Consider the following 13,120-nt stretch of genomic DNA (forward strand, 5'->3'; position numbering starts at 1 on the left):
AATAGACTGGTAATTCTGCAGAGTACTTCACTGCATCTTGTAAATGCACAATAATGTTCTTTCCTCTTCACAATTCCCTGTTTGCGATGGCCTGAATTATGCTCCTGCAGCTAAGGGTGTCGTCCAGAAATTCCCATGTAAACCATGCTTCCACCTTCTGCCTGGGACATTCCAGTTGGACATAAGAAGAAAATTTTTCACTTTGAGAGCAGTCAGACACTGGAATAATTTGCCCAGTGAAGCAGTGGATTCCCCAACACTGGACACTTAAGCCTCAGCTTGACAAGGTGATGGGCCATCTTATCTAAACCATGTTCCTCCCTAGAAAGGTTGGACCAGATGATCCTTGAGGTCCCTTGCATGCTGGCATTCTGTGGTTCTATGTTTTCTCCAGGAAATGTACACAATAGTCTACAGTTCTGCTATTGCAAATGCTAGGGTGTATCTGGGACACTGAAGAGGCCTTGGCTCCCTAAAGGGACCCATTCATTAGCTGAGCTTGGGTTCATACTCCTAACATACAGTGACACCCAAGCTCTTCTTTATTGGCAGAGATGCCTTAAAACCTAGGCATGGGGTTACTGCAAGAGCAGGCAATGAGCCTGGTGCCCCTCCTAAAGACAGTACTCATGGGGGGAAAGGAAGAACAGTAGGAACAGCCGTGGGTGGTAGGCACTGACAGAAAGGCTGAAAGCTGCTGTGGGTGCCACCGACCCTGTTAGCTTAGATGTCTCAGCAGGAGACTGAATATATTCTGGCCCTGTTGATGACTCACATGGCTGATGCAGCATGATAAAAGTGTTTATCTTCTTTTTCCCCAAAAAATATAAATTTCACTCAAATGGCAATGTAGATTGTGAACCTGGCTTCTGAGCACCCAGGAATTGCCAGAATTACTGCTTGTGAACCTCAGAGACCCTACCCTGTTTGCTGCAACAGACAGAGAGTACATAGTTAATCATTGCCTATCCAATACCTTCCTGTCCTTTCTGTTCAATATGCAACTCAAGCTCTTAGTGCAAAGGCCACATTGCTCCTGACATTTCCTACATACTGCTTTTGCAGTTTTAGTAATTATTTAGGTTGCAAAATAAATAACACATGCATCTGAACCTTATACACCTTGTTTTAAAGGCCCCTGATGAAAGCCAGATGACTAGCCATCATTTCAGGCTTTCAGTGTTCGTGCAAAGAAGGACAGTCTTGTCTGTGGTATATGTCACTGTTGTGGTTGGGAGAGTGAGAAGACCTGCTGGAGTGTGTCACAGCTTCCTCCTTACACTCACTGCTCCCTCAGTGGAGGATGGCCAGGGTACATATTTGGTGATGAGGGCTGCAGGGTGTACACAGGTTCCACAGTACTTGTTTAAGTGAGATGGCACAAGAGTCATCTCTGCTTTTTAGGCAAAATCATACACCTCCAATGTATAGTAACCACTCTGAGTAGAAAAGCCAGAGGTACTAGTGTTGGCCTCACTGTGTTGCCTTTGAAATTAATTGGATTTCTACCATTCCCAGCCACAGTAGCAGAGTTACATTTTCAGATGTCCTCACTCGGTTAGCAGAATTTTTATTCTACAGTCACAGATGGCACTGCCTAGGTCTTTCCCCCCCTATCCTGTATGAAAAGTAGTTTTTTATTATACATGACTATTCCTACGGTCCAATCTCTCTTTCAGTGGGCACAGGGAAGAAAAGCATGTTTCTGTCCAGGAGATTTCAACAGCTAGTAGGACAGGGCATTGTGAGACTTCTTTCCACATCAGTTGTCTAACCAATCAACCACCTATTAAATTCCAATAAACCTCAGCTGGCATTTAGGTCTGCAGCTCTCAGATCCTTTGCAGAAGTTGTTAACTGTCACAGCCATTCCTTTCTCTCACATACAAGCTTCCTGAAATGTCAGAAGTCACAGACACATATGCTGTTTGCTGAAAACTGCCAAATCTGGTGCCTTGTGAGTGCCATGACCATTATAATAACCATTTACCTTGAAATAGACAGGTTATAGTAGCAGTTTAGCTCTGAAATTAGCATCATTGTTGAATAGATGGAGCATGTTACAGCCATATTTATTAATATAGCCTTAATGCAGGGGAAATTTGTAGTCTTTTTTTATCCACCTACCTTTAGCTCACCAAACATCTGTTCAGCAAATAACCCACCCAATGTACTCACGCACGGCTGGAAACTGATTTTTCTCCAAATGCAGTATTAAGGAGAAGAGTAAATAAAAGAGATAAAAGCATTACCCCCTGTATTTGCATTTTACCTGCTGAATAAACAGACTAGAATAATCGAGTTGGAAAATTTTTTTATTACTACTCTTGCAATATGAATTCCAGTTAGATTCTTCTGTTTTCCTATGAAAGTGGCACTGGAGTAGTAATGGCAATATTGATCAACACTGGTAATTTTATAGGGAATGGATACAAGAGAAGTGGGAGGGACTGAGTCGATGTATGTTAGGAGTGTGAACCCAAGCTTGCAGGCCTTTCTCTTCTTTCTCCCTGTGGTTGATATTGGAAACTAGGCAAGCAGTATGTCTGCTCACTGTACAGATAGAAATTTTCCCTTAAGTATTATCTTTGTTCCCTTGTGCTTTTCAGGGCTCTGTACAGTACTGTCCATGTTCAAACTTCCAGAAAATACATACTCTTTCTGATTACATGTAAAGAAAAATAAAAAATAAAAAGAGAAGCTGGCAATTAAGCAGAGAAGCCAAATGGGTCCTCCTTTGTTTTTAACAATCTTTCCTTATCGAAAGTAGTGTTTAATTTGCTACTTCTGCCGCCACCACTTCAACAATATTGGGGAAAGGGTAAATAAGGGCCCATAGATGCTTTATGCACCATATTCTTGATAGCATTTCTAGTGATAAGGTAGTGGAGGGTAGCATCTTCTTGCCTGCTACCACTGGTAAAGCTAAACTAAGATTGGCAGCAAGAATAAACACTTTGGAGACAAATAATCGAGTGTACACATTTTATTTAAAATATGAAAGAAATCAGCTAATATCTTCATTAACATGCTTGAGTAGTCTAGTGGTAGTGAAGGACAGATCTAATAAATTTTACAGTCCAATTCTTACATGAATTCTTTAAAAGATCCTAAATATTAGCATTGGCTTGCTGATTACACAGTTTCCAAATGTGTTTGATGGTATCGTTACTAGGTCTGCTTCCACTACTAGGAACTGTGCTTCAATGGGAATTATACTGTGTAAATTGATTCTCATCCCTAATATCATTCTTCTAATTTAAATGTGTCGAGTCTTCTTATTTTCCTTCAGAATAAATAAAATAATTCTTCTTGAATAGGAAATAAAAATTTTAAAGATCTAATTTGGTTTGTTGAGTGGGAGAATGCTGTATCATGCTCATGGGTAGGTATCCCTGCCCATGCAGGGGGATTGGAACTAGATAATCTTTAAGGTCCCTTCCAACTAAAACCATTCTATGATTCTACGATTTGCAGTCCCATGAAAGAAGAGATGGGATCATATAGTCCAAGTGCCCTTGCCTGGCAAGGAGGTGCCCACAATGAACAAACACAGGTGAAAGGCTGGAGAAGATGAGTTTACTATGAATGGATCATTGTGTCTTCTTTTGACTGCACATCGTACCAGGTGCCAGGTGGTTGCCTTGGAGGACAGACATTAGGGCAAAGGAAACATGATGCTCATCTGGGATCAACCCTCTTCCTTTGATCAGGATCAGAGCAAGCTGTAAGGCCACAGCAGATGTCTGCTCACCTATTGCCACTAAAATCAAGGGCTACCTGATATGCCAATCATGTCATTTAGCAAAGGCAGGAGGGAGCTTTATTGATGAGGTGCAATGGACTTTGGTCAGACTTCTGCCCTCCACTTGCCACCATCAAAACCAAAGACCTTTGTAATCTGCTGTGAAAGTCAGATCCCAGAGAGGGATCCCTGATGCCAGCACTAAGTATCTGTTAGTAAACCAGGAAAATTTTGCATCTGAGAAGAGGGATTGATTCTGTAAGGTTTCCAAGGTCTTGGGTCTTTTCCACATTTGCTGCAAATGTCCATAGATAACTGAAGATATATTGTCTTTCTTGAGGAGTAAGACATAAACTTAAAAATTATTTGACAAAGGAAACTGTAGACTGGCTTTTAAGCTATCCATTGCACCTTCCATAGTCTCCTCTCATATTCTGTCCAAGTCCTAACACTGCTTCTTGTAACTGGTGTGTCTGAATTTCTATGCTTCATAGAAACAAAAGAAATTGAGGTATTTCTCTGATAAGTATTAGATATTCTTTAGAATCACGGAAGAACATAAGTCAGAAGATACATCTAAAAGTCATGTACACCATCCTTCTTCTCAAAGCAGGGGCAGCTCTGGAGTTGTCTCAATTTTGCTTAGGACCTTATCCAGCTATGTTCTCAGTACCTCAAAAGATGGAGAGTCCACAGTTTCTCTGAGCCTTTGTTTAAGTGGTTAGCCATCCTCACTGTGGAACATTTTCCTTATATGTAATAGAATTGCTCCTTGTTGAATATGTTTCTATTTACCCTCAGCCCTTATCCAAGAAGAGCCTGACTCCATCCTCTCTGTAACCTCTCATAAGGCAGTTTCAGTGTCTGTGTCCAGCTCTCTGTTTTCTCATCTGGCATATTTCTTGGATTCAGTTATATTTGCTCCTTCTCTGAGTACTGTAAAGCTGTAGGAGCTTTGCAGTCAATCTAATAACGGGGGCAGAGGAGCGTGGCAAACATCCCCCTAAGGAAGCGGCTGAACAGAATTCTTCAGTAGGGCCACCATATGTGCTTACCCATCAGGTGTGTGTCCATCTCCCCAGCCTCTTCTGAGGTGGTTAGTCTGTGGAGCTAACATGTTCAGCATGGTCTTTTCCTCTGGCCAGAGTGCCATGAAAACTCACTTTGCAGGTGAATGTCAAACATGCAGAGGCTGGGCTGTTGATCCACAGGCAGCTCTTCACCAGCCCAGGGCAGCAGGATCAGGGCTTGGGCTCTGTTTCCATTGCAAACCCCATGATCCATCCAAATGACACCACCCGCATAGTTCCTGTGACACCCTGAGAAGTGGCAGGGATGAGAAACACTGATTTACACTGTGTTTCCTTTTACTCCTTTAAAAAAATCCACAGTCATACCCTTTCTTTTAGCTCTGCTTTGTCATACATTAGGATGGCACGGATGTTGCCCTTACTGCTGCAACATGGCTAACTTCCTTGAGGGCTCATTTCTAAAGCTTCTTTGACTTGTCTTTCACATTCTCGTTTCCTTGGTGATTTGTCTGGCCTCATCAGCGTCTTGTTACTAATGCATATTTGCTCAGCTGGGAAGTCACTTTCTCATTATTCAAGCCTGCCATGTGCTGGCCATTTGTGATATGAAATCTTCTCTGTCTTACAAAGAAAGAAAAACACTCCAGGCCATCTGTGGAAGTACTGGGAGAGGGATTTGTATTTTTATTTTGCAATTGGTTGTATGCTTGAGATTTCATTTTGATTATTTTTTTCTTTTCCGTCTACCTAAGAAGGATTCTGAAAAGAAATGTTTACCATCCTTCCCTTCTGCATTTGTGAGCAGCTTCTAAGAATTCTGAAGCACTTATTTTCCTTGGTGATTTTTGTTCCTTTCCGTTTGGCAAACTCAAACTTATTTTGTCTATATAAAATAAAGTTAGAAAAGACACATTGAGGTTTTACTTGGGAAAAAGAAAAAAAACAAACAACACACCACCTCAGAAATTGCTAGCTTAGGTGTTTTAATTTTTAGTTGAACACTGCAGTCCTTTCAGTGCCTGTGGTTTGATAATTTTTAGATCTCTGATTCCTTCATAGGTTTAGAGGAAAGGGCTGCACTCTGGCACAAGTGAGAACTACCTCCTGGGGTTACTGTTCAGTGTGCAAGCATTCAAGGGTTTCATTTGGACTGAAAAATGTAGCCTTGACTGGGATGTGGCCTGCCTATTTGAGGCCTTTTTTTTCCCCTTCATTTTAGGCACCTAGTGAATCCTATATCTCAAATTTTCCTGTATAGGCATGTATTCCCTATAAGTTATATGCTGCCCTCAAACATCATATGGGTAGGAGAAGTCAGTTTGCCTGAGTTCACAAGGTGTCTAAGGTGTCCATTCAATGGAGTTGGCTCAGTCAGGCTGTGAAAGACCATCCTTCTTTGACTGATACACTAATTTCAGAAGAGTTTGCCACAGATCTGTTCTGGACACTCTGCTACTACTCCAGAAACAGGAGAGTCTATGCCTCCCTCCCATGGCTGAACAAGGCTGGATTTACCGAAACTGCCTGCACAACCTGTGATGGAAGTCAGTACTGCCACCTCAGAGGTGTTATTTTGTCTGCTCTTCTTTCCTTTTTTTAAGGTCTTTTGTAACATTTTCATATGTCGTTTCAACCAGCTGTAGAGAAAACAATAACCAAAATAGCAGGGGCAAGACCATTCAGCAGTACGACTGCTAAACTAGTGGCAAATACTGGTTTTTCATTATTCTGTCAGCCTTACACTACCTTGAGCACAGCCTCAGGCCCTGTGGTCTCTTCTGATCTACCTCCCTTTTCTTAGCATGCCAAGTTGATGGTTTCATGCTGGAAACCATGCTTCCTTCTGAGACCCTTCTCTGTCCTGCTAGGCTCAGTATGTGTCCGCACTTCCAGATATGTCCATAATTTATATTTAAATGTACAGATTTAACGCTGCGTTTTGGGGAGGAATAAAGACCTGTGGGCAGGGAGAAGGAGAGGAAAGAGGAGTATTTCATGGCAGCCCAGCGGTACACAACAGCAAGCTATTACTTTCCCATTAGGGTTTCTCAATATATTTCAAGGCACTGTGTGTTGTTTGGTCATTAGCATTCTTGGCCACACTGGCAGCACATTGTACACAGTCTGAGTAATTCATCTGGCTTCAATAATACCATCTATATTTAATATTTTGGAAGCTGTGAAGATTGGTTAAAGATGGTAATTTTCTGTCTGCACTTTTGAGTTCTAAGCAATATGGGCGGTACTGAACTGTCTCTTGACAGAGATTCAGCATTGGAGGTGGGAATGTGTGAAAAAAAAACACCTTAAAATAAAACACATGCACCCTTCCCCCCCATGTAAAGAAATTAGCTACCTGCTTATGTACAGGGAAGATTTAGTCCCCAGGAATGAGGGAAATTTAACACTGGAGAGTGGTACTTATTTTTTTATAGAGAGCAGCCACTGGAAGCAAGCAATATGTCTTCCTTTTTTTTTTTTTTTGGTCTAATCTCTGGTTAATCTCTGAAGAGACAACCTGTAGTCTAATTCTTTTTCCTTTCCTGTCTGCTGTCTGGAAAGGCCAGTAAGAGGATATCAGTGATGTCTACGAGTTTGATCTGAACCTACTACATGGCTTCATGTCTTACAATCAACCAGAAAGCCATGGTGACTAATGGTTTTGGTTGCATGCAGACCAGCTAAGCTTCCAGACTGGTGCTGGTGGAACCCTAGGCTGTGAAGATGTCTTTCACCAGGATTCTCAGAGCTGTGATTCTGGCCCAGGTAAAAGACCCTTGCATAACTTGTAGGGGACCCTCAGAGACCCAAAGAGTTGCACAATGAGGACCACTGGAAGACAAAGGAAGAACGAGCTAGGTATTTCCTGGCTGTGTGACCAAGAAGTCACTATCTTGCCTGAGGAAACTGGGAAACTACTGTCTGAGTGCCATGGCCATGCCACAAAGTTGAGGACACCAAAGCTTAAAGGAAATGGCCAAAGAGGTGAGAGGAGGTTGAAGAAAGGGACCCTTTGATAGCTGTGCTGGCAGTAGCTGTGAGACAAGCCAGCAGGATATATTGGGTGGGAAACGGTAGCAAATGCTGTGTGGTTGGTTGGGCACAAGGGAAAGCTCTGACAGAAATGCTGGATGAGATAGCAAAGTAGGTGAAACAGTATCAGACAGCACAAACATCAAAACCAAGAACAATTTTTTAATTTTAATTGATAGTGGTGTATACTTGCAAGCAATGTGAAAAGCAGAAGAAATATCTATAGGATCAATTTTTAATAACCACATTTATGTGAAAAAATAATGTTGAATAATTAAATACCATCATCTTAGCATCATTCATTACAATCTTCATGGAGATGCTGTCCTTTAATAAGCAGGCATGGCTGCAGTCCCTGTTATGAATTTTACCTCATTCCTGACAGTGTAAGATCCTCTTTCCATTTGCTTCTAATTTTGCCAAACATCACATTTGTGCTGAAATTTTTCAGGCTGTTTGCCTGTCTTAGGCTGATACTTTTTTTTTTTTTTTTTTTTTTCAGTCAGAACTGTTTCTTGATTTTCCGAAATGAGACTAGAAGGGAGAGAAATGCTGTTTGGCAGCTTCAGCTCCCTGTTACCACTTCCTGGTGGCAGCATCAACCACTCAGGAAAAAGAAATCTCACAACCTGACCCATGTAAAATGAGTGGGTTCTGCAGCTTTTAGAGATAAAAATGAGCAAGACAGAAAGAAAGAAGGCTAAACCTCCAGGGGATGGCTACAAGGTTCACACAATTCTGACATATTTGGGGGTTGGATAGTAAGTTCAGAGTTCTGTAAATGTAAAACCTTATGCTTGAGTGGGAATATGGTACCTTAGTTACACATACTTTTTTTTCCACCCCTGTGCAAATAAGACTCATTTGATATCTTTGAAAATATAAGTCTATGCAGATAAGGGAACCCTGCAGTCGTTGACAGCATAACTGCTGAAATGTTTTATCTTAAATCAGGTGCTTTGCAGCTCATAATGCAACCAGAATGCACGCTGTCTTACCCCAGGGAAACTGAGCATGTTGGATGTTTTCCTGGGATTCCTGTTCCTGGCTGCTCCAGAGCTGAGTACAAAGATGCAGAGGAGGGAGCATCTCTCTCATGCTCTCTGAGAGTGCCTTCCACACCACTTCCTTCCATGCTTGGACAGTTTTGTAAAAATTGCCTCAAACATGAAATGAAAAAAGTCAGGATCAAAGGGAGAGAGATAAAATTAGACTAAATCACAGTGGGAGATCGCAGTGGGAAATGTGAAAATGAAGCAGTGGAAGTCTGTGAGCTGATCTGTGGTATGTAAAACTGGGCCATGGAAAAGTCATGGAGGTGGGCAGGATGAAGAAGAAGATTTCAGTTCTAGAAGAACTGTTACAAGTTCTCTCTTTAAGTGAAACTTGGTATTCCTCCCTTTGAATCATCAGAGGCTGGCCACACTGGTGTGACAGAACTGCTTAGAGAAGACTGAGTTGGAGGACATAAAGACTCTTTTCTCTTAACAACCCTTCCCAGGTTCAGATGTGTAAGGTCCAGTGTTCCTGATGGTTGGACTTGATGATCTTGAAGGTCTTTTCCAATCTTAGTGATTCTTTGATTCCAATGGGTTGCCGCTGGGGAGGAGAGGAAATTTCACCAGCCTCTATTAGGTGACACACCTGCTTATCAAATCTCAGCTAGTGATCCTTGAGAGGGCTTTACTACCACTCTGGTGTCTTGTATGCTCTGCTTCTCTTCCAAGGATTTGAGTCCCTTCTTTCTAAATTGCAGACATTTGCTAGAGCTGTCCTGGGTGAAGCTTAATGGCTTGTAGTAACAGGAGGTTAAATGAGTTAACCAAATGGTTCCTTGTGGGCTAAAAGTTATGAAAAATCTGGAAAGATATAACTGTGCTAAGATTTGTGTGGACATCTGTATGTGACACATGACAATATACACAAATTCAGTGTATCTTCTGCAAATGCAGGGAGTTGTACCTAACAGGTAACATGGACACAGGCCTTAGGTGGCAATCTCTCCCTGGTCAGGAAATGCCAAAGTAGTGCTTTCCACAGAAAAGTTGTTTGGGCAAAAGCCTCAGTGAAACAGACCTTGCTATTTCATGCAAAATCTTGACATTTGAAATACTGTTGTGCTGTACTAGACTGAATACACATACCTGAATAGCCCTTTAAGGCTTGAAGAGAGCAGTCCAGGCAGTGAGATCCATCAAAAAGCTAACCCAGCTGGACTGTAGTGTGTGAGGTATAATCAGACATATACCCATATGTGTTTTTGCTTCAGTGACTGAATTAATCCATCATACTAGTGGTCACTTAAACCAGAAATACACTACCAATAACTTCATCAGTCCCAGAAATGTCATGTTTCCATGCAGCTCTGAAAACAATACTGAACCTCCCTTGATGCCTGGGACTACTAGTGCAGTGGAACAAGGACAGGGAGTATTTCTAGGCTTGCTGTTTGTAACTAACCAAGATGCTGAATGTGTGCAACATCACTTTGAGTCAGAGTTACCAGTCCTAACTAAGTATGAAACTAAGCTTTAGATGCTTTGATACATAGTTAGATCAATAACTTAAGTTAGTAAAGCAGTTCAGTATTCAAGTCATCCTTACAAAGGAGTGTGCTTACAAGCAGTATGTTGCCCCAGCAAATCATAGTTTCCTTTCTTGATCACTAAGGGAAAGCACAATAAACTCCTTTTTAATCTCCTCTTTGTCTCTTCTTGCTCTTCAGCAGTGTCTAATATTGATCAAATCCATACAAAAATATTATTTCAGAATTAACTAAGCCTACTGTCCTGCTTTTGACAGTCAAAATGAGTCTATGGAGAACATAAGCTAGCCAAGACCAAGCGACGTCCCTGCATCCCAGAACTCCCTTCATAAAAATAGGTTTTGGTCATAGTTTTTTTGTTTTGACAGTTCAGAACAGCAGCCTCCCTGGCTGATATATTGATTGTAGGGCGTCAGTCTTCCTGATCTAATAAAATACCACAGCACAAGGGAATAAAAGGAAAGCTTTTGTTTTCTTGGCAACTCACCGCAAAAGCTTTCCAGAATATTGCTTTGCATAGAATGAAAACGGCTGGGGGCCAATGACTAATTATATTAAAGGACTGAGCTTTTAAATTATTTATGTACCATAGTGTTTACCCTAGTGTTATTAAAATGACTGCATATACTTCTGCAAATAAGTTATTGGTTCAGATGAGTGTGACAGTCGCTCTGTGGGTGATATACTATAGCAGGAGCTTCTACTTTAATGTAACAAATAGCTGAAAACACGTTAAAAGATGCATTATTCGGGGAGCACTGCTGCAGAAGGAGATGCAGATGAAAATAATTTACCTCTAGTCCATTTAGACACAGCAGATTATGCAACAATAATAAATGTAGGAGCAGACTGCAAAGTATTGCGTGAAATGAGGATTTATCAAACTGAGGATTTTAAACTGCTTTGGATCTAGACAATGCTAACCAGAAACTTCTTTTGTTTGTGCAGCAATTGCTGAGCATACAGGAAGAATTAAATAACAAGAAATCTGAGCTGGAGCAGGCCAAGGAAGAGCAAACACACACGCAAGCAATGCTTAAAGTCCTGCAAGAACAGGTGAGTGTTTCTGGTAGGAGAAAAATGCTGGCTTAGGCATGCTAAGGGGATGGAGGACTCATGGTTTCACCTCCAAAGTCCATAGAAGTCTGGCCAAAGAACAGGCTGTTGAGCAAGACAACCTTATGTAGCCTGTGTGTCTGCTCTTATTAGCATTTGTAAACACAGCTGAGGCTAACGCAGTGTTTGAGAAAACAGAGTGAGAAGGGACCTTTATTTTATACTATCCAATATTTAATTTCATGTCTTGAGTAACCTTTTCTCTTGCATTATTCTACATGGAGATCAGTGATGTGTGTTTTCACTCTGAATTAAAATATATATATATATATTAGGAGAGTTAAATATACCTGAAACAAGCAGCTCTTTCCTTTCAGACTAGTATTGAATAAAAAGAGCTTGGCATCTCCTATGTTATTCATGCAGATATGAGCATACAAAACATTTTACCATAACGGCATTAAAGAGTTAGTTATCAGTGTACTTGTTTAAGCAGTGAGAAGCAAACCTCTGTAAATTTAATTATCACACCTTTGATACTAAGATGTTCTATGACACAGAGTATATGGTATTGTTTTATAAGCATGGTGAGATGGATAGTTATACAGCAAAAAGAGAATCTGGTGCTGAGTCTGTAAATCTGGAGATAAAACAATGCATTGTGTACAAGCACAGTGTGCACAAGTACATGTTTTCTGTACAGACACTGAAATCACAAATCCCTACCTATACAGGCAGAGTCTCTGCTTTGAGACCTTGTTTTAATCCTTTCCATATAAACTTTGAGCTAAAATATTGGTTAAGTATTTGTAACTTAAAAACTGTGGGATCTGAATTGCTTAGATGGCAGAGATTCACAATGCTGATTATTCTTGTGTTCAGGGTTTTTCAGAATCTGTCTGAATATGTCTGCAGACAGATTTATACATTTGAAGTTCACATTGGGAAAATTATGCTTATTTCAGAATTTTTTAATGCTTCTTATGAACGCTGTGACATTGTTGCACATCCAGTGTTTGGCTTTGAGCACATCTAGTGAGAAATATATTGTAGAAACTAATAATTTAGATTTTGGAAAAAATAAAGCTTTTATGCTCAGATACATGTGCTTAGCACTTACAGTTAGAAAGATAACCTTATAAATGAGAGCTGATGCAAGAGTGTGTTACAAAACATGTCATGAGAAAGAATGGATTTGGTAATGACGGAATCTTTATAAACACAGAATCTACCAGATATCTTGAGTTAATTGCATCTCATTTATATTCTAGATATAATGTTATAAAACATTTCATTTAAAAAAAAAAAAAAGTAATTTCATTAAGTTATTTAGTATCTTGGAAGTGACTAAATGCTGAAAAAATGTGTAGAAACATCTTAACAGTACTGGGCCCCAGTAGAGACCACCAGGGCAGACTTCTGAATCTCTGCAAACTCCTACTAATTGCAAATCAAATGTGCACTCATGGTAGGCAGACAGACGAACTAATAGCAGGATAGATCTGCTTTTCTCTTGAGAATTAGCTCTGAAACACGCCTAAGGCCAAGACTGTAAGTAGCCAGAATTCCCAAGGAGTGCTACTTAGCCACTGTGCTTCTCCAGCAACCCTGAACCAGTTCCAAAACTTTCCAGAACAGCAAGAGGCCTAGCAGTAGTGAAGCCCACTTGCCAAGGCTCATAGCTTTCTTTTACAAGCACCGCAGCTTATC

At 40.7% G+C, this 13,120-nt stretch overlaps 1 protein-coding gene across 4 annotated transcripts in view; it reads left to right on the forward strand.

The window, feature by feature from the left end:
* The window catches only part of ENOX1 (ecto-NOX disulfide-thiol exchanger 1), a 367,973-nt gene that overhangs the window by 328,682 nt on the left and 26,171 nt on the right, over window positions 1-13,120 (forward strand). For all 4 annotated transcript variants that reach the window (XM_051631836.1, XM_051631825.1, XM_051631855.1 and 1 more), the window contains one exon: window positions 11,303-11,410. In XM_051631836.1, coding sequence (XP_051487796.1) covers window positions 11,303-11,410 — 108 coding nt within the window. The remainder of the gene's footprint in view (window positions 1-11,302; window positions 11,411-13,120) is intronic.

The sequence above is a fragment of the Apus apus genome, chromosome 1 (assembly GCF_020740795.1).
Source record: "Apus apus isolate bApuApu2 chromosome 1, bApuApu2.pri.cur, whole genome shotgun sequence".
NCBI lineage: Eukaryota > Metazoa > Chordata > Aves > Apodiformes > Apodidae > Apus > Apus apus.